The 19,368-nt window shown below is 40.0% G+C and overlaps 1 protein-coding gene across 10 annotated transcripts in view; it reads left to right on the forward strand.

Moving 5' to 3' along the window:
- ADAM22 (ADAM metallopeptidase domain 22) overlaps positions 1 to 17,829 on the forward strand; it is a 245,897-nt gene extending 228,068 nt beyond the window's left edge. For 3 of the 10 annotated variants that reach the window (XM_059933786.1, XM_059933781.1, XM_059933782.1), the window contains 2 exons: positions 8,885 to 9,008; positions 13,532 to 17,829. In XM_059933786.1, the coding sequence (XP_059789769.1) occupies positions 8,885 to 9,008; positions 13,532 to 13,552 (145 nt within the window). In that variant the 3' untranslated portion in view covers positions 13,553 to 17,829. Of the gene's footprint in view, positions 1 to 845; positions 957 to 3,170; positions 3,258 to 4,569; positions 4,600 to 8,884; positions 9,013 to 12,830; positions 12,967 to 13,531 lie in introns of those variants that run through there. The other 7 variants (XM_059933776.1, XM_059933777.1, XM_059933785.1 and 4 more) reach the window with 4 other exon arrangements.
- The last annotated feature ends 1,539 nt before the right edge of the window (positions 17,830 to 19,368 follow it).

The raw sequence follows: 19,368 nt of genomic DNA on the forward strand, positions 1-19,368 counted from the left end.
TTGTACTGTTTAGTGTTCTAACAGTATTTCCTACTGTTGCTTTGAAAACTCTTAAGTGAACAACAACCAAATATCCAATATTGTATTAAAGCTATGAGTTTAGGACCCAAGGACCACTTGGTGTTTAGCAACATTTTCTAGCATAATCACTTATTTTTTTAAAAAATTACATATCATGTAACAAGTATTATGATACCATAGATAGCCCTTGAGAAATCTTGCCTGTGAGATAATTATTACATTTAATAAGACATTATAATGAAGTCATCTTTATGAAGAAGAAGTGTTCAGGACTCTCTCAGATTTTTCAGACTTTCAGATTTGGTTACATGACTCACGTGACCTAAATGGAGCCAAGTCCGTGAAGCTGACTACTGTTCTCACATTCTCACATACCTTATTGTTCGCACACTATGTTTTATTTTGTTTTTCTTAAAAGAAATCCTAATACACAGCATATCAAGAATTATGTCGACGGGTTTTTAAAATACTTTCCGTATTTGTTAAATGATCCCATTTGCTTCTGATATAGCAGTATCACTTGTGTAATTATAAGAGGAGCAGAATGACCACGGACAAACATCTCTTTTAAAATTTTTTTTTAGATAATGAGGTATTATCGGGTCCATTATTTCAACATTCCCTTTAGTATCTCATCATCCCAAAGGATGATGAAACATCGGGACATGAACGAAACCATGCCTCACAAATGCATACTCCGCTATAAAATGTCCTTGTTTATTGTACTGTTTTCCCACTCTAAGTTTTGCATCTTCCTCACTGTTGTACATGATGTAAAGAAAGTTTTTGGCTTAGACTTTGTATTATATATTGTGTTTTTACAGGAGGGAGCCCCAAGCACCTGAGCCTGGGCACTCCCTCGCCCAGACAGTCCCATCCCAAGGCATAAACCCAGGGGGCTCTGACAGCCCCCAGACAGGGAGTCTGGATCACAGGTCAGTCTCCACCTGCCCCTTCATTTTGGGCTGCCACTTAATCTGCCTCCAAGTCCCTTCCTTGGCTGAGAACAGGGTCATTTGATCTGTGACTGACCCCCAGCGTCTGCTCGGAGGTGGTCCTGGTCCAGCCAGCACCAGCTAATTTTCCTCTGCCTTTCCATCCTGGAGAACACAGAGAGCTCTCCTCTCCTGTCGAACGCATTTTTTTTTTTTTTTTTTGCATGTTGCGCTACAAGCCAAGTCAAGCCACGTAGGCAGATGTATCACAGTTTGATGAAATCCCATCACTCCAGTAGTCAGCACTACCTAGAGATGTTAGGAGGCCCACTGTGAAGACACTTTCATGGGCACATCCCCAGAGGGAACTACAATTGAGAGCTCTCTTCAGTGACCTCTAGTGAAGTGATCACAGCTTTCTTGAGATGTTCCTGGACACAGAGAGAAAGGTCCACCATGTGCAAGTCAGGCCATGTGGCTGTAGGTTTCCTGGAACATCCATGGCTGTCCCTTGGAGCTTCTGAGATTGACAGTGAAAGGAACACATGTCTTCTCCTGGAAGTGGCCGACTGCCTGTGGGTGACTCAGTTTGCTGTGTGGCTGTGTTTTACCCGGTAACAGCTGCATGGGCTTTTTCTATGGTTTTCCCCAGGCCAGAGCATTCACTAGCCTTTATGTGTGGCTGCACTTGCTTTTTGACTTTTTTCTTTTTGTTCAGAGTCTCAGTGGAAATCTTTATGCAAGTTTTAATTGGCTATCTCTGTCAGAAGCACAAGTTGGCAATGATTGTGGCTAAAGGCAAAAAGAAGTGCGAGTTGTTCTCAAGTCAGGGGACACTGCCTTAGCAAAAATGGTCATGTAAGCATGAAAAACAATCAAGCCCTTCTCTCAGGAGGGGACTCGTGATGTTATTTTGTGGCGTACATTGGTTATAGATAACAAGTTGAGGAAAAGCACTACGGAAAAATAATCTAATTTTGTTTGTTTAACTGTGGAAATGTATCTTGATTTAAACGTATCTACTAACTAAAACTAAATATGGAGGAAAGAAGCAGACCTTAACCACAAAAAAACAGTGTTTTTTATCATTTTCCCTGGTTTGTTTCCAAGTAACTTTAAAAGTTTTATGGAGCTTGAATCTTTATTGTCTGTAGCATCTCTAGAAGTTACCTTTTAAATGAGAAAACTCAGTAAAACCTCCAAATTCTTCCATGACTGAATTTGTTGAAACTGTATTTATTTGACAAGGGCATATTCTAAGAGAATGTGATTTTGCTTGGCTCCCAGGGTAAAAATCAAAAGAAACTGAAAAAAAACAAAAAAAACAAAAACCCTTGCACTCATAATTTTACTGCCTTTAACATTTTTCTTTATGCAGTAATTCTGATGGAGACTTTGGCCAGATCCATCAGGGAAATGTTAACTAAGGTTGTTGTAATCCTCTGGCAGTCACTCCTTAGTGATCAGACACTTGGAAGGCAACCTGTGAGGGCCATTTCCTACTGGAAACACGAGTGTGGAGTGCACAGAGGGGAGGAAGGGACATTGCAGCTGCACCTAAGTTACTAAACCCACCTTCAAGAACATGGAGGCCTCTTCGGACCACACTTACTGTGCACTGGGGCTCCAGGATCAGAAAAGTGGGTCCCTTTCTGCCCCTTATAGAGCCAGCTGGATCACCTTTCTCGTTGACTCTAGCTTGGGATCTGCTCTCAGGAGTGAGACAGAGGCCATGTAAAATCTTTCCTTTCATATTGGAAAGAGAACGTGGCCCCTTTTAATTGTTCTTGGGGTGTTATATTCCCAAACACCAGGTTGGAATTGCAGCCATCTGAATATTCTCAAAAAGGCCCATTATCATTTGAAAACCAAGAAGCCAAATGAGTGGTGGCCTGGAAAAAGCCACTTTGGAGGTGGGTGAATGGGACTGCTGGCAGATCTCTGAAAGAGAGCTTCTGATTCACTTTGGGAAACCACTGGAAAGGCTTTCCCTGAAAGGTTGAATGCATTCTAGAATGCCTTGAGCCTTGTAGCTGAGTTTATTGCCATGTCATCGTACAGACTGCCTCATAATCACCCAGCATCCATCCTGGTTTATTTGCCATAGTCATTAGTGTTTGGAGGGTGAAGAACATCCTTGCTAAGCTTGTGCTGTGTATTTTCAGATTTTCTATCTTGTTCTGCTTTCTTTGTTCCTTCCATTGCTTTCTGCAGGTATTTAAACCCATGGTTCAAAAGAGACTATAATGTAGCTAAGTGGGTAGAAGATGTGAATAAAAACACTGAAGGACCATACTTTAGGTATTTTATAAATTAATTTTATATCCTTTTCAAACTCTCCCAGCACATTCAAATACTGTAGTGTGACTGGCTCTCTATCTTGTATCTCCCAATACAAGTTCCCATAGGTGGAAAGGGTCCTTGTTTATTTGCTGCCTTTTGATCTCTGTTTTTGGCTTCGTGAGCAAGTCTAGTTCTTTTCTGAATGTTTCAAATGAAGCCATTTGAAAGGGTTGCCATTTAGTGCATGTCCCTATCCCCATCTTGAGCTTTTTAGTAGCTTTCTCTTCATGCTATGCTATGTAGTGTTCTATGGGCATGAAACATACTTTCCACTAATAAAGAAGCACTATTAACCTGAACAATTTAATTTCTAGAATCTAGCGGTTTCATAATTTTTCCTACCTACTGCCTGAAGAGTGCATAGTGCATACAAAAACTCAAGGAAAAACATGAAAAGAAACCAAATGAAATGTGGTGGAATTTTACTTTGAGTAAAAACACTGATTTGATGGAACTTGAAAATTGTTGAGATAATATTGACCACACGAGAGTGTGTAGAATGAGTTTAGGCTTTATTTGTTCAGTACAACCATTTGCTATCAGAGAAGGCTATGCTGGAAAAGGGTTTTACAGATTCTCAAAAAGCATCAAAAGGAATTTTTTATTCCAGTAAGAATGTCGTTGTCTTACCCTTCAGATAGAACAGGAAACAGATGAGAAACACGATCTTGATTCACAAAAGAGCAGACAGAATACTCCTACATTTTAGAAACTAGCAAATTTACTCAGTTCACTGCAGCTCGTGTAACATTAGAGGTCAGAGAGAATTTCCAAGGCTCTTAATGGCATTTTTTTCACTCTTTATAATATCAAACTGACTTCCTAGATGTAAACATCGACTTTATATCTGACTACTTTGTGGACAACTCATGTAAAGCAATATAGACTCAATTACTACCTCTTCTGAACATAACTTCAATAATAAGCTTTCAGATTACTTATTGCCATGACTTGGGTCAGCATTTATCAGATATCAAAATATGTATGTGTTTTTAACTCTCAGCACCCATATAAGGTGGACTTGCTCTTCCAGTGTACCATTTAGTTTAGACATGTATAGTTTGAGAAAATGATTAGACCTACCTGCATTTTAATTTGATCCATACATTTGCATATAACCCAAGGGAAGCATAACCCCTGCCTGCTCACAAAAATATCTCCTGCTTTTATACCCCATCTTTCCCTCCTGCCCTGTCCCTCTGCTAATACCACTTTCCACTGAACCTCATATACATACACTCACATTCAAACATCCCACCCTCACCTGTAGCTCCCAAGATGGCCAGCGTCAGGAAGACAGGTAAGATGATTTTGAATGTTATTTGGAATCTTGGCTCACCTGCAGTCCTATTTCTCTTTTCTCTTTTCCTCAGGCTTGTGGGCAGATTATAATTTGTATTAGCCATGGAACCAAAACACAATGACTTTGGTCCCTTATGGGGTAGGGCTTATATACCTAAATGGACTTAGCATTTTGCAGCAGTAATTTGTGAAATGGTACTCCGGAAGAGTTGATTCACCTCCCTGGGTAAGCTGAGTAGTTTATGTGGCTCCCAGAGAAGAGTTCACATTTCTTAAAACCAGCCCCCAGGTCTGCCCAGAAGCTGCATGACTAAATGTAACTTGGATGGGGAAATGCTTCAGCTCCCCCAGGTGCACGCGCAAAGCTGCAAGGGCAATTGTAGAGGGTTCCTTTATCTCCTCTTGTAATATGAGATGTTGGTCCTACAGTGGATAGTCATAGGAAGAATTCCTTATTAAAAATCCACATTTATGTTTAAAGGCTAGATATAATTCAGAGGAGGGTTACAAGTTAACTGTCATTTTGGGGTTAATAAAGGTGATGCCTGTAGGACTTGGAAATCAACATAGAATTTTTGTGGAAGTGGTGAATAATTGAGGTATCCCAGGGCTTGCAACGCAATGATTCTAGCGCAACAGAGTGAATTTCATCCACTGTCTGTCCACACCAAGCCTCATGTAGGAGGCACAGAGCATCCACACCGTGGCTAATGCTCTGCCAGCCCTATGGTTAAGCTCGGGTCTGCGTCATCTGCCGCCAGGTCATTCAGGGTTACCTCTCCTGCCAGAACCACCAGTGAGGGCAAAGGTCACTTTATTAATCACCCACGTGGTGTGGGGTTTGTGGCATCCTTATCAAAGTGCAATGGGGACTTTGCAGAAAACTGGTCCGAAATACTGCCCAGCATTAAAAAAAAAAAAAAAATTGTATCCATATCACTATGAAGAGCAAAGCAAATGCCAAAAGATTTTGAGTGATCAGAGTGCCTCACTTGGGCTCCCTTACCCAGTTCTCATATGACAGCGTTTGCCCAAATTGTTGTCAGTATATATTCAGATCATCACAAAGGAGCAGGTGAGGTCAGAGTGAGAGCATTATCTTCTCACAGCTAGATCCTGGGGGCAGTTCTGTTGGTGACTGTGCTTTACAAGCTCTTAGAAGGTTTCCTTACTATTGGATATTATCCACTGGATTACTCACTTCATCAGTGGTTTGTGAGTTCTCTTCCATGATCTTGTGGAAATGCAGTAACTCTGGAAAGGAACTAATGGTAATAACTGTCTGAGTGCCTGCATTGTTCCTTTATTTCTCACAACATCATGAGATGTAGGCATTCTTATTCCCTTTCTATGAAGCAAAAGAGTAACTCGAGATAGCACAGCCAGTAAGTGTCAGAACCCGAATTACAAGCCTGGCTCTGACTCCAAAATCTCTTCCTTTTCCATCAGACTACTATAAAATTTGCACATGAGCACAGCCGAGTGAATAAGTGGTAGGCGTGTGTCCCACGTGTGTGACTGGCCTGGTTTTTGCCTGTTCTGGGGGACAGAAGTGAGATTGGCCTTGCCTATCTACAGAAGGCAAACCCAGGAGATCTGATGTAGCCCCAAGACACACCACAATCCATTGGCACAGGGACGTACCTTCACTGTGTAATTCTAAATGGCACCCACTATGGTTACGGTTTTTAAAAACGCAGTAATGATAACGGTTAGCATTTGTCCAAAATTTACTTTGTAAGTGAGTGAGCTGGGCTTGGAACCACCAACCAAGTAGCCAAGGTCAGAAAAGAGCCTGGAGGTGGTTTTGAAGAAATGTCTCTCTTAGACATTTGTGAAATATGAAGTTTGTTTTTGTTTTCCCTAAACTGATTTACCCTGCCTTGTTCTCTACTCTTATTTTGACGCCTGCTCTGGTGCTGTCCATCCCCCCAAGATAATTCCCTTGATGCTGTCACACACTACCCAACCTCGCACCTGATGCCCCTTGCTCCTACTAAACTGTGCTGCTTGGTTTCTCTTCCCATTAGGGTCCGAAGTGTCAGTTAAACTAGTGTGTTAGTGTGAGAAGTAAATGTGCAGTTTCTGTGGGGTTCTGGAGGACACCTCTATGTTTTTTTTTAAACTCATTGGCTTTGGCCGGGGAAAGCTATTTGAGGGGAAGACTGGACTTCCAGCACCCTCATTGGGATGGCCCTATATGTATACAAAGCGGGTCACTTGGACCCATGGCCGAGTGAATGGCTGGCATGACTTCGAAGCTATAAGCCAATAATACCTCATCCTATGGACACCCACACACACTGCAGAGAATGAAAAAGAGGACTCAGTTTGTATGATCCCCTAAAGTAAACAAGATTTAGCTGTTTGCGTACCTGACTCGTTTTTCTGAACATGGATATCTTATCAGTAGTGATTAGGCTAAAATCCAAACCCAGGTTAATATCCCTAGTTTCAGAAAGATATATTTAAATCTTTACATACAAAAGTATGTGCTCATTCTACACATACTGAATTTGTTTCCTAAAGATCATAGTCCTATTTGAAATGTCTTCCTAAAATTGAAAATAATCATGAATTTCTGAATTAGAAAAAGATGTGGTAGTACATTGCTTTAATAGTACTTCAAAAAAAAAATAGTACTTTAGAGGATTTGAAGTACTTACATTCTTAGTTCCACCCATCTGCTCCACAATGGAGAGCATTAATACAACAGAGGTCAAACAGCTGCAATATTGTGACAGTTCACATTAAGGAGTGGTCCTGGACATGTTCCAGAAACAGAGGAAACATTAGGAATTAAAGATTTAAAGTAAACTGAATCACTCTTGAGTCTTAAAATTGAGCCAAATCTCAGGGTTCATAGGAAAAATTATTTTCAAATCTTAGCTTGAATTTAGTGTCCATAAAATAAAAACTGATTTGAAAACTACAGCAGAACCAGAGCAAAGAATAATATATAGATAGGAACGGAAATTTAAAATCAGGGAGAAAAGGACATCTCCATTTGGTGCCAGCAGTACAGTAACTAGATCTCCCCCTACAGAAGGCTACCACACCACAAACACTCACAGGCTGAGTCAGTCACTTACAGCAGATGCAATGCACCCCACTGAAATAAGTACCTGTGCTCCAGCATGGCAGTGCCACCAGTTCAGTGATGTGGTCATTACCACCTTGCACAAGGAATGGAGGAGTCATGGATGTGTAGTGGTGACATTTGTGAATGGGTAGCTACTGCCGAATTATCATGTTTATTTTTCATTGACACAGTGTAAATCGAGGCTTTTCACTCTCAGCTGTTTTTTTTCACTTTAAAGACAAAATAGCAGATATGGTCTCTTCCAGTGTGCTCTGCTTAGTCACAAATATTACCACTGTGCATGCAGAATCAAACAAGAACAGCATAATGCACCAAGAGCTTATGCAGATCTTTCATATGGAATATCTCCATGATGAGGAGAACACATGTTATCCAAATAGGAAGAGTTTTTGTTGTTGTGTTTTGTTTTAGTTTTAGTAAAATTCCAGTCATTAAAGTGTTGCCACCTTATTGACATGACAAGTATACCCTACGTGAGTTACCAAGATCTATGTCTATGGCTTAGAATCCTCCCCTATACAGAAATGATGATTGTAGGGACTAATCAGGCCATTTTTGTATGTTCTCATCAGACTCTTTGTTTGGCTGGAACTCTGCACTCCTTACTGCTTGCATGTTTACTAATGTGTTATTAAAACCCTCGTATTTGCCTTTGTTCTTTCACAACTAACACACTGGCCTCTGAATGCATGAGTTTTGTGTAAACTGGTGTGTGACTTAGTAACTAATAAATGTATCAGTTGTATTTTCAGATCTTAAAACTATAATTGGAATTACTGCACTAAAAACATTTTTTACATTAAGTGATAAAAATAAGGTAGACTATTAACATATCGTACACTTAATTTACCATTATGAGCTCTTAGAGTATTTTTTAATCCCTTCTTCATTTTAGCTTTTTAAAAACCTATTCTATAAAAGACCTCATTAGTGGCTTTCTAGCTGAAAAATATTCTGTGTACTAATATTTAAACAATCCATTGCAGTTATGAAGTTAGGAAGATAAAATTCTAGCATTCTAGTGTTGTGAATGACAGAGTATGTCCCAGCAGTTAAACCTTTGCAGTAGTGGCCTATGAAAGTAGAAATCAGAGGGTTCTTTCTGAACCCACTTTTCAGATATTTGAAAAGATATTAGGCAATCACATAATATGTATTTCATGTGTTCTCAACGTCTCAGGACTTTATCTCCTGCCAAGTCTCCTTCTTCGTCAACTGGGTCTATTGCCTCCAGCAGAAAATACCCTTATCCAATGCCTCCCCTTCCCGATGAGGAGAAGAAAGTGAACCGACAAAGTGCCAGGGTATGTGGGAACTTCTTCCATATGCTAACATCCTCAGTCATGATCGTTTATCTGTGAGTTGATGTTTTAAAAGAGAGAGCCATTTTTCCTTTTTTTGTTCATAAGAACATGAAAGAAATTGAGTTTGGAAAATAGTAGATTCTTGGGGCTTTTGGGCCCAGATTTGTATTGGCAAATTTGTTTAATTATTGATGAATTCTAGAAATATTTGGCATATATTAATCATTCACTGCTATATATTTATATCTTTTATTACTCATTGCAGCTAATATATTACAACCTGGAAGAGACAAAACAGAGAGTGTATTTTGCTTTATCAGTTTTTACATATACCTGGAAATGCCAGAGATTAAGTAAACCAGCCTCATTTCCATGCCCAGTTTGCTTACTCAGGCCTTTTGTTGGCTAATAACACCCAGTGGGATTTAAAAATAGGAACCCATTACAGAATGTCAGATCAGTGTCTTGGGGATGGGGATGGAATTTGGATAACTGTACAAGGAAAGGAACCTTGAAACTCTGTAATATTAAGAGTATGGCAAAGGGTATGGTGAAATTTAGCAACCTTTTATTTAAAAAAAACATATTTGGAATTTACTATTTTTATAAAAATGATTCATCAGAATTTTCATGTAAATACTAAGTCCTCCTTTACATTTAAATTATGATCTTATTTAGTCTCACAATATTCCCAGAACACATCCATTATGTGAAATTAGAGATACAGTCGACTTTAGAGAGGCAGACCAACCCTCAGAAACTTATGTGAAAGATATAACTAAAGAATAATTACCTTTATTGGTGTCCAGGCTCTCTTGTGGTCAGTTACACTATAATTTCGATCTTCTCAGAAATAATATTGCAAAAAAATAAAGCCTGAAAAGCCTGGACAGATTTATCTGCTAGTGGGTCCTGGGTTCCTAGGCTTTTTGGTTTTGAAAGATATTTCAGAGCCTCTTGGACCCTGAACTTACATTATGGGGTCCAAGGTAAACACGGATCATTCAAATTTTAACTTGATCAATTCAGAGTCAGTAAGAAAACATGACTCATTAAGAGCTGATTAGATCACTATAATCAAAAAGTTTAAAAACAATCAGTGGTATTTTATTAACCATACAAAAAATTACCTTCATGTATTAATATGGGCAATGGTAAAAGATGGAAAGGAAGAAGATAACTCAGATTCCCAGCACTCAGCTTTTGGCCTTAAAAAAAAAAAAGACTTGTGAGTAGACATCCAGTTGTTTGTGATATAAGTATGTGGTAATGAAACCTTAGGCTGATGTCATTGCTTCTCTCCCCAGGGAACTGCTGAAGTAGAACACTTCACATTTTCTCCCTGATAAATTGTCTACATTGCTGTTTTGGTCTATCTAACTGGGGACATTCTTTTAACTGTTGTCATGCCAGGGTGCAGGTTTTTGGAGATGTTCCCACATGAGAGCCCATGAAAATGACATCCTCCAGAAGAAATGGCTGGCCCTTGACCTTTCTCTAGGCTGAGTGGGGCAGCTGTGAAGACTGTAGCCTTGGAGACAGTTGTGTGAAAGGTCTGCTTGGTTCTTGGTTCCCATGAGCAAGTAGCAGAATCCTACAGAATAGGCAGCCCCTGTCTCTGGGCTGTCTTTGTGGGCTGTGGACAATCTAACGAGCAGATCTTTCTATCAGCAAGCCTTCTGTTACAGCTATCCAGACATGGCCAAGGTCATGCCTATTCTTAAAAGCGATGGCTTGGCAATTCTTTGCTCCTTTTTCCTCACTGGGATAATCGTGACCTTCAGGTTTTCCCAGTGTCATTCCTTTGTTCCTCTCTTCTTTCTGCGAGCTGTCATTTATTATTTAATCTTCGTAACCATTTGTGAAGAAACTGGGCTCACTGAAGCTGAAGTCTGGACTCTTTAACTGCTCTGTATCATCATCTGAGCATCAAACCAGATCTTCTTTCCCTCAGACGCCCTGCACACCTCCTGCTTAACCATTCATTTTCACTTGTCTCCACCAACAGGTGTCATCCACACACAAAGATCCTCACAGTTGAGAGATTTGGTGTCTTTTTTTAATGAAAAAGACATATAAAGTGGACCGAAAGTAGGTAACAGAATATTTCCATGAAGAGTCAAGAGAACATATTAAGAGAATCTGTAGAGAAACATCCACTTAGTCACTTAGCTATTTCTCCTTTTTTTTCCCTCAGAAACTCATTGGGTATCATACTATGACCGGCCCCAGATTTCCAGTAAAAATGAGATTTGGATGGAAATTGGATGCAACCTATGTTACACTAATCTTAGTCTTTCTTTTTTCATGTTCATAATAATTATACCCACATCATATTGCCTGGAAACGTATTTTATCAGCTTGATCTTTTTTCTTTTTTTTTAATTGGACTTCCTTCTCTGGTGAACTGAATTGCACTTATATTTGATCATGCCAAACTTGTATTCAGTCCATTAAGGCAATTACTGAACATTTTAGAAATTAGATATCAATGGGGCTGGTATAAAGAAACGGTGGCAGAGGCCAGGAGAGGGAAGAAGTGAGGGAATTATGAAATTGACATCCTGCCCTGGATACATCATTCTACTCTGATATGTCCGCTCCAGAGAGAGGACAATTGTTTAGCAGATAGTGATGGATTTGGAGAGTGTATAGCCTGACCACAGGCCCAGGGCAATGATTTTTAAGTGGGCAGTGGTGGTATTAATGGACTCACACTTTCCTAAGGTCAGTAGTTCTCAGCATTGACTGTACAGAATTGTCTGAAGGACTTTTAAAATATACTGATGCCTGAGTCCCACCCAGACAGATTTTTATTTAGTTGGTCTGGTGTGCTGTCTAGGAAGTGGGATTTTTAAAACATCCCCAGATCATTGAAATGTACAGCTGGGTTGAGAACCACTGTTCTAGATGGCTGTATCAGAATCCTGGGGAAAATAAGGGTATGTGTAGTTTTAAAAAATAATATTTTAAATTATTTCATATGAGACACAATATTTAATTTATTCAAAATTTCAAGTAATATTGGATGGGCCAAAAAGTTCGTTCGGTTTTTTCCGTAAGATGGCTCTAGTAGCACTTAGTTGTCTTTAACTGCATTCGAAACAATTTTGTTGGATTGTATTGTGACAGCTGTCGTGTCAGCGTGCATTTAAAAAAAAACTTATCAAAATTGGTGAATTTTTGTGTAGCCATTTTAATTTTGAAGATGGAAGAAAAAAGCAACATTTCAGCATATTATGCTTTATTATTTCAAGAAAGGTAAAAATGCAACTGAAACGCAAAAAAAGATTTGTGCAGTGTATGGAGAAGGTGCTGTGACTGATCGAACATGTCAAAAGTGGTTTGCGAAGTTTCCTGCTGGAGATTTCTCACTGGATGATGCTCCACAGTCGGGTAGACCAGTTGAAGTTGATAGCGATCAAATCGAGATATTAATTGAGAACAATCAATGTTATACCACCTGGGAGATAGCCAGCATACTCAAAATATCCAAATCAAGCATTGGAAATCATTCGCACCAGCTTGGTTATTTGAATCGCTTTGAAGTTTGGGTTCCCCATAAGCAAAAACAAAACCTTCTTGACCATATTTCCGCATGTGATTCTCTACTGAAACGTAATGCGACAGGCGATGAAAAGTGTATACTGTACAATAACGTGGAACGGAAGAAAGTGTGGGGCAAGTGAAATGAACCACCACCAACCACACCAAAGGTGGGTCTTCATCCAAAGAAGGTGATGTTGCGTATACGGTGGGATTGGAAGGGAGTCCTCTATTATGAGCTCCTTCCAGAAAAACTAAACGATTAATTCCCACAAGTACTGCATCCAGTTAAACCAACTGAAAGCAGCACTCAACAAAAAGCATCCGGAATTAGTCAACAGAAAACGCATAATCTTCCATCAGGATAACGCAAGACCGCATGCTTCTTTGATGACCAGGCAAAAACTGTTACAGCTTGCCTGGGAAGTTCTGATTCATCTGCTGTATTCACCAGACATTGCACCTTCGGATTTCCTTTTATTTCGGTCTTGACAAAATTCTCTTAATGTAAAAAATTTCAGTTCCCTGGAAGACTGTAAAAGGCACCTGGAACAGTTCTTTGCTCAAAAAGGTAAAAAGTTTTGGGAAGATGGAGTTATGAAGTTGCCTGAAAAATGGCAGAAGGTAGTGGAACAAAAGTGTGAATATGTTGTTCAATAAAGTTCTTGGTGAAAATGAAAAACGTGTCTTTTATTTTTACTTTAAAACCGAAAGAACTTTTTGGCCAGCCCAATATTAAATGAGGATGTGAGGGTTTTTTGTATTGAAAAGTGGCCGTTGTTAAAAACGTTGAGACTCAGGTTTAGAGGAAAAAGAGAACTAAAAATTAGAGTGTTTATTTTATCCATTATGAGACTTCGCATCCACAATCACATAAGTATAGATGAAATTACCGAATCTTTTTCATCTTTGTAGCTCAGAATATGTCTTGTTTCCTGCTTACACAGTGTGAAATTTTGCTTTTCTCTGTTGTGCAGCTATGGGAGACATCCATTTAAGATCAGCTGTTTACATATGATACATCGAAACTGTTTACTTCAACTTTTATAGAAACTCAGCCTCACTGAATCACTGCAAATCTATCTGCTCTTCAAACAACTTGAAAACATCTCTGAATGCCACAGAGGAGAGGAAGCCGAGACTCACATCTGGATACCATTTTCTTTTTGTCATTGGCTTCAGATTTAATTGAACCATGAAAAGAACTACTGAAATGTTACACTATAACATGGAACAACTAAGGTACTGGTATGTTAATGGATAATCCGCATGACAGATATATGTAGAAATATCACTGAAATTAACTCACATGACCCAAATGTAGCAAGTTTCCTAAGGGACAATAGTGGATTCAGAACTTGACATTCTGAAGCACATCCTCATTGTAGACAGTAATGCTATGTGCATGAAGCTTCTGTTTATTGTTTTCCACATTTCAGGAAACAACATCCCATAATAGAAACTAGCATGCAGGGCTAAGGCATATAGGATTTCTTCTGCAGGACTTTAAAGCTTGAGAGGCCAATATCCCATATGCTAACTGTAAACATGTATTTTTCTTTTTTTTCTTTTTTTTTTACGTTTCATATTTATATCAGCATACAAGGACAATTGTACATATGTAAACATTTTTAAAATTAAAAAAAAAGCAGCTGTTACACACAAGTGTATTTTGCCAGATGCCTAAAAACAATCAGTCACAATCACGTCATCATCATCCATCAAATGGTCTTTAAAGATTATGACCGGATGATGTTGTAAATATAGTGGTCAGGGCTGTATATGTGTCTCCCCATAATTGGTATTTGTCCAAACCATGTGCTATCCCTTTAAAGTGTGCACAGTCTAGAGGCAGTTTTACTGAGTAATTAATTGAACAAGAGAACAAAATGTCCGACAGAACTTAGGGCCTCCACAGCTTGCTTACTGCCTCAAGGCGCTCTGCTGCCAGCTGGCTGCTCCCTGGGAATCCTCCAGGCTGTCCATCTTCCTTCTGGGGGCTACAGCGCCTGCCTCAGTGGCTATTCTTTTTCGGTGCCAGAGCACATCTGCTAGTCTCACCTGGGGGCGCCTGTGAGCCCCACAGCAGTGTGTCCTGCTGAGTTAAACAAATGCACCAAAGACACAGGAGGCCACAGCTGCTGATGCATTGGTAGCTTCCAACTTGCCAATACTCTAACCCTCTGTGGCCTAAACTTTTGTTCTTTAACAAAGCTTTTTAGCCACCCTTATCTGTGACATGAATGACGTGTTTTAATGAAAACAACTTTCACACTGTTTATTGAGGGTATTTATCATCGGTGGGACGTGAGTCCCAGCAGGTCATTCTGCACTGATGTGTAAGTAAGATATGGAAGGTTCTACCAGCTGGGCTGGGAAGCCTCAACAGGTTGCAGAGGGTTCAAAGAAACCTAAAACCCCAAGGGTGCAGCAACTGTGAAGTTATCCAAACAGCTGGCAAGGGGTAGAATCTGATGTTCTGAACTCTCTATTTTTTTAATTCATAGAAAAGTGAGAAATCTATGTTAAATCCCCTTCTTTAAAACCAAAGTTCGATAGCTGTCATCATGCAGCTCTGCCATTCTTAAAGAAAACTTCTCTTGGGAGGCGACCCTAGTGAGCTCAGAAATTAATGGGATCAATCAGATGCTTTGATGTAAAGAGTACTTCTGAATTTTCTAATTTTCTCTCCTTTTTCTTGAGAGGAATGGAATCTGCAGACAAGATTTCAGAAATATCCTCTAAATTTGATCTCTGCCAGTAGTGTTCGAGGACAAAACCCATTTCATCTCCGTGTGTAATCATCTTGGAGGCCCAAACTAAAGGGCCCATTAGAAGGCAGTGTTTTCTCCTCTATGTGTCTATGTCTTCCATAGCGGACCTCTCTTCTGAAAGTCTTTGAAAACATTTGAAAAGCAGTTTAATTATCCAAAATGATAAAGTATAAACAGCAGTTTTCATGACAGGAAGGGATGTGATTGTCGAGACTACAATAAAATGATCCATCAGTCTCAAGTTGGGCGATGTTGCCATATAGCCCAAGCCAAGGACAGGAGGGCAGACAGGTTTAAAGATGTAGCAAATAAAGTGGCTTCTGACCAAGATCACTTTAATGTGCACTGAATGTTTTCTGATATTGAGTGTATAAAAGGCTAATGTTAGAAGGTTTATTTTGACTATAAAAGAGTTATAGATTTGAATGTAAGGTACCTCATGTAAATATGCTTCCTAGTTATGGTTCCACATCCCTCATTTGAAAGAATCCACAAATGATTAGCTATGTAGTCGATGGATCCCGTCACCCTTCTCTCTTTCCTCACCTTCTCAATTATTTTTACATGAAGATTATTATTTCAAGTGAAAAATCATTATTTGTGCCTTTTGGGAGACATGGTTGCTCTAGAGGTATACAGTTTATAGTCATCCCCCTCGATAATAAACTTCATATAGAACTGAATGAAAAGTGTTTTATTTGCAGAGAGACTATGATTTTATGGTACCTTTGGTGTTCTATTCTAGATATCTATTCTATCTAGGAATGTGTAAACATTCTTACAGCCATTTGCCACATTCTTTGACAAGTTTATAATTTCAGTGGCTACTTGTGAGAAGCACCTATATGTGAACTCATGGTTGTTGTTCTAGGTGTATTAAATCTAAATATCTATGACTTTTCGTCCACTGAGGCAGGGAGAATGGACCCATGGCACTAAACGCAAGCACAGCATTATTATTATTATTAATTTTTTTTGAGTATCTATTTTGGAGAGCAACTTTGAGGCCACATAGCAGTTTGTGTATCATGAAACTGATATTTATAGCCCCCAGTCAACTATAGGACTGTTATACTAAGCAGAGAAGAGCAGCTTTTTGGCCTTTGTGTTCCATTGTATGCCTTTTTCCTCTCTTTCTGAAGTTTTGTGCGTAGATTAGACTTCAGATTGACAACTCTGCAGCCTGAGATGTTCCATTTATCCATAGTCGTTACAGTATAGTAAACCCAGATTTAAAGCAACACATATCTCTCCCCTAAGAGTGTCAACAAAGGAGGTGTGGGAAACATGGAGCTATAAAGGAGCTGACTGGTCAGATTAACTGGTCTCTGTGTCCAGCCCCTCATTCTTTAGACAGAAAGTGGCACCCTCCTCTGGGGTCTCCCAGCTGGAAAGTGGCCCCTAGGCCACATGCAATCGGTGGAAAGGAATAAACTCCTCACACAGTGCAGCACCAGGAGGCCTTTCAATTTGTGGTTGCTGTATTTTTTTAAAGATGCCCAGTGCTTTTCCTTAAAATAAAACGTTGACTAATAAAGTAAATGCCAAAGCTATTTTCCAGGTTGATATATAGGTGCTTTATTAAATGATACTACAGTTTCACTCCCCTGCCCACCTCCACACCCCCTGGCTTTAAAAAGGCTTTTAAAATTGTGTTACTGTGTAAAGTCAATCCAGCATAGATTTCTGAACATAAGATTGATAGGGTTTCTAAAAGAAGTCGCTGAAAAGATAAAATCAGGTATTCTGCGCACTTCCACAGAAGGACTATTTATGTTTGAATTCCCAAACAGTCTTAACATTTCTCTATTTTTTCTGTTGATCCCCTTGCAGATTTGCATAATTTAATCCTGTCTATTGTCTCAGATCTTTTTGTGTCTCCTTTACCTTTTACCTTCTTAGATTTTCTTCTTTAATTTTTAGAGTTACCTATGGGCTAGAGGAAATATGGTATTTCTGTTCACTTTCAGTGTTTCAAAATTGTTCATTTATTAATCTCACCCATTCTTCATTTCCTGCTGTCATGTAGTTCTATTTTAACATATATATTTAGTGCTTTAAATATTTCCTTGTGTTATTCGACATGATAATAAATCCTTACGTAAAGAGAAGACTTTTATTTTACTTTATTTTACTTAAAAAGGAAAGGGAATATACTGGAACTTACCGAGTAGCTTGCCGAGTGTATGGGAAGGGGAGCTGAATAAAGGCAGTGAGGGAAGGAAGGGAAGCAGGCCTGCTGCCCCCGCAGCCTGATAGAACACCGCCCCCTGCTACCAGGACGCCCCCTATGGGCAGCTTTTTTTTTTTTTTTTTTGGCCAAGCCGCATGTGGGATCTTAGTTCCCCCACGAGAGATCAAACCTGTTCTCCCTGCAGTGGAAGCACGGCGTCTTAACCACTGGACCGCCAGGGAAGTCCCTGGGCAGCATATTTTAAGTACAATCGTACCAGTTGGTAAGTTGACATGAATTTTACATGAAACGTTCTGACTCCCATTTGTAGCATAATGTCTACTTTTTTATGCTCCTAATTATTATTTTTTCTTTCCCGTCTATGTTTCCTCTAAAACTGACACTCAAATACTTCTTTTCTTAAATTGAGTCAAGATGAATTTCTCATTCTATTAGCTTAAAATATATACGAAGCAAACACAGGGCTTAATTGGAGGCTCAAACTTTGAATTTTTCTCCTCTGAGATATTTTCTGAAGGGCTAAGACTTCTGATTTCGGAGGCAGCAACTTTCCTCCAGCCTGGCAGAGCTAAGAACTTTCCTAAACAGCTTCCCCTGTTTATTGGACCCTGAGGAGCCCAGCTTGCGCTTGTGAAAATCAGCTGAGAGGGAACAGCCAATCTGGCTCTGCGTGTGTGTTGGGGTCTGGGCGGGGGTCTGGGGTGGGGGGTCGGAGTAGCCACACCTGCTGGGAACCTTCGGCGCATGCTCATAGTATCTGCTCTGTGGGCGGGTGCTTTCAATTCCAAGAGGAATTTTCCACCCCACCTGCAGATGCTGAGAAAACAAAGATGGAGCGGGATCTTAGAAGTCAGGAGTGTTTCTTCTTTGTCCGAGTCCCCCAAATGGAGCATCTTGCAGTTCAGTTTATAGGTAGAAACACAAAACATTCGGAAACAACAAAAACCTGCCTAGTATTTTTGTCCTTTATATCCATAGCCTGACAAACAGTAAGCATTCTCACTGTGGGTTTGAGAGATGCTTCCAGACCCTTCCTACTTCCAAAGTCGCTCTCTCTTCAGTAGCTGTCAGACCTTTTCTCCTGACTAGGAACTTTCACTGTCATGGAGGTAAGTCACTTCTTCGCCTGAATTGGCACTCGGGGAACCATGGGGGTGTGGAATTAGGGGAGAGAGGCACTTTTAGACTTCCATCGGCATCTGGGCATGGATTATGCAACTTGGGAAGTCACTGAGAGATTGGTTGTCAGGGTGTGTTTCAGGCTGGAGGGGAGATAAGAAACAGAGAGGTTTGGGAGGTCATGGGGCATTTAGCCCTGGATAGGAGCAGAGTGGAGAGTCGCAGGGAGAACTCAGAAGCCAAGCCAGCGGAAGAGCACAGGTCGGCCGCCGGTGGTATGATAGGGAGAGGTGCTGCGTGCCTAGGGCAGACCTGTGTGCTTTGCAGTTTGTGTTGGCTGTGTAAAGCCTCATTGTCTGGTCGTAATGGGCCAATGCCTGGCGTGGCTGTCCCTGCTGCATTGTTCATAGAACCTGTATCGCACCTGGAGGTGCTTCAGGGCTGGCAGGGGTTTGGCTTAAGGACATCATCATTTCATGCTTTTAGGTGTCCTTGAAATCAAAACCACGGAAAAAGTGTTTGGTTTTCTTTCTTTTCTGTTTTTCGTTGTTTACGAAAAGGCATACAATGAGTCGAGCAATGTTGAGATAATACGCTTAACACATTCATCAGTACTGTTTTTGAAGAGTTTATGAGTTTTTGAAGAAACGCGCATTTTCCTCTCGTTAAAAAATACATATGCATACAATACTGTACTATACTATGATGTTTACCTTAGGGCTTAGTC

The sequence above is a fragment of the Balaenoptera ricei genome, chromosome 9, assembly GCF_028023285.1.
Source record: "Balaenoptera ricei isolate mBalRic1 chromosome 9, mBalRic1.hap2, whole genome shotgun sequence".
NCBI lineage: Eukaryota > Metazoa > Chordata > Mammalia > Artiodactyla > Balaenopteridae > Balaenoptera > Balaenoptera ricei.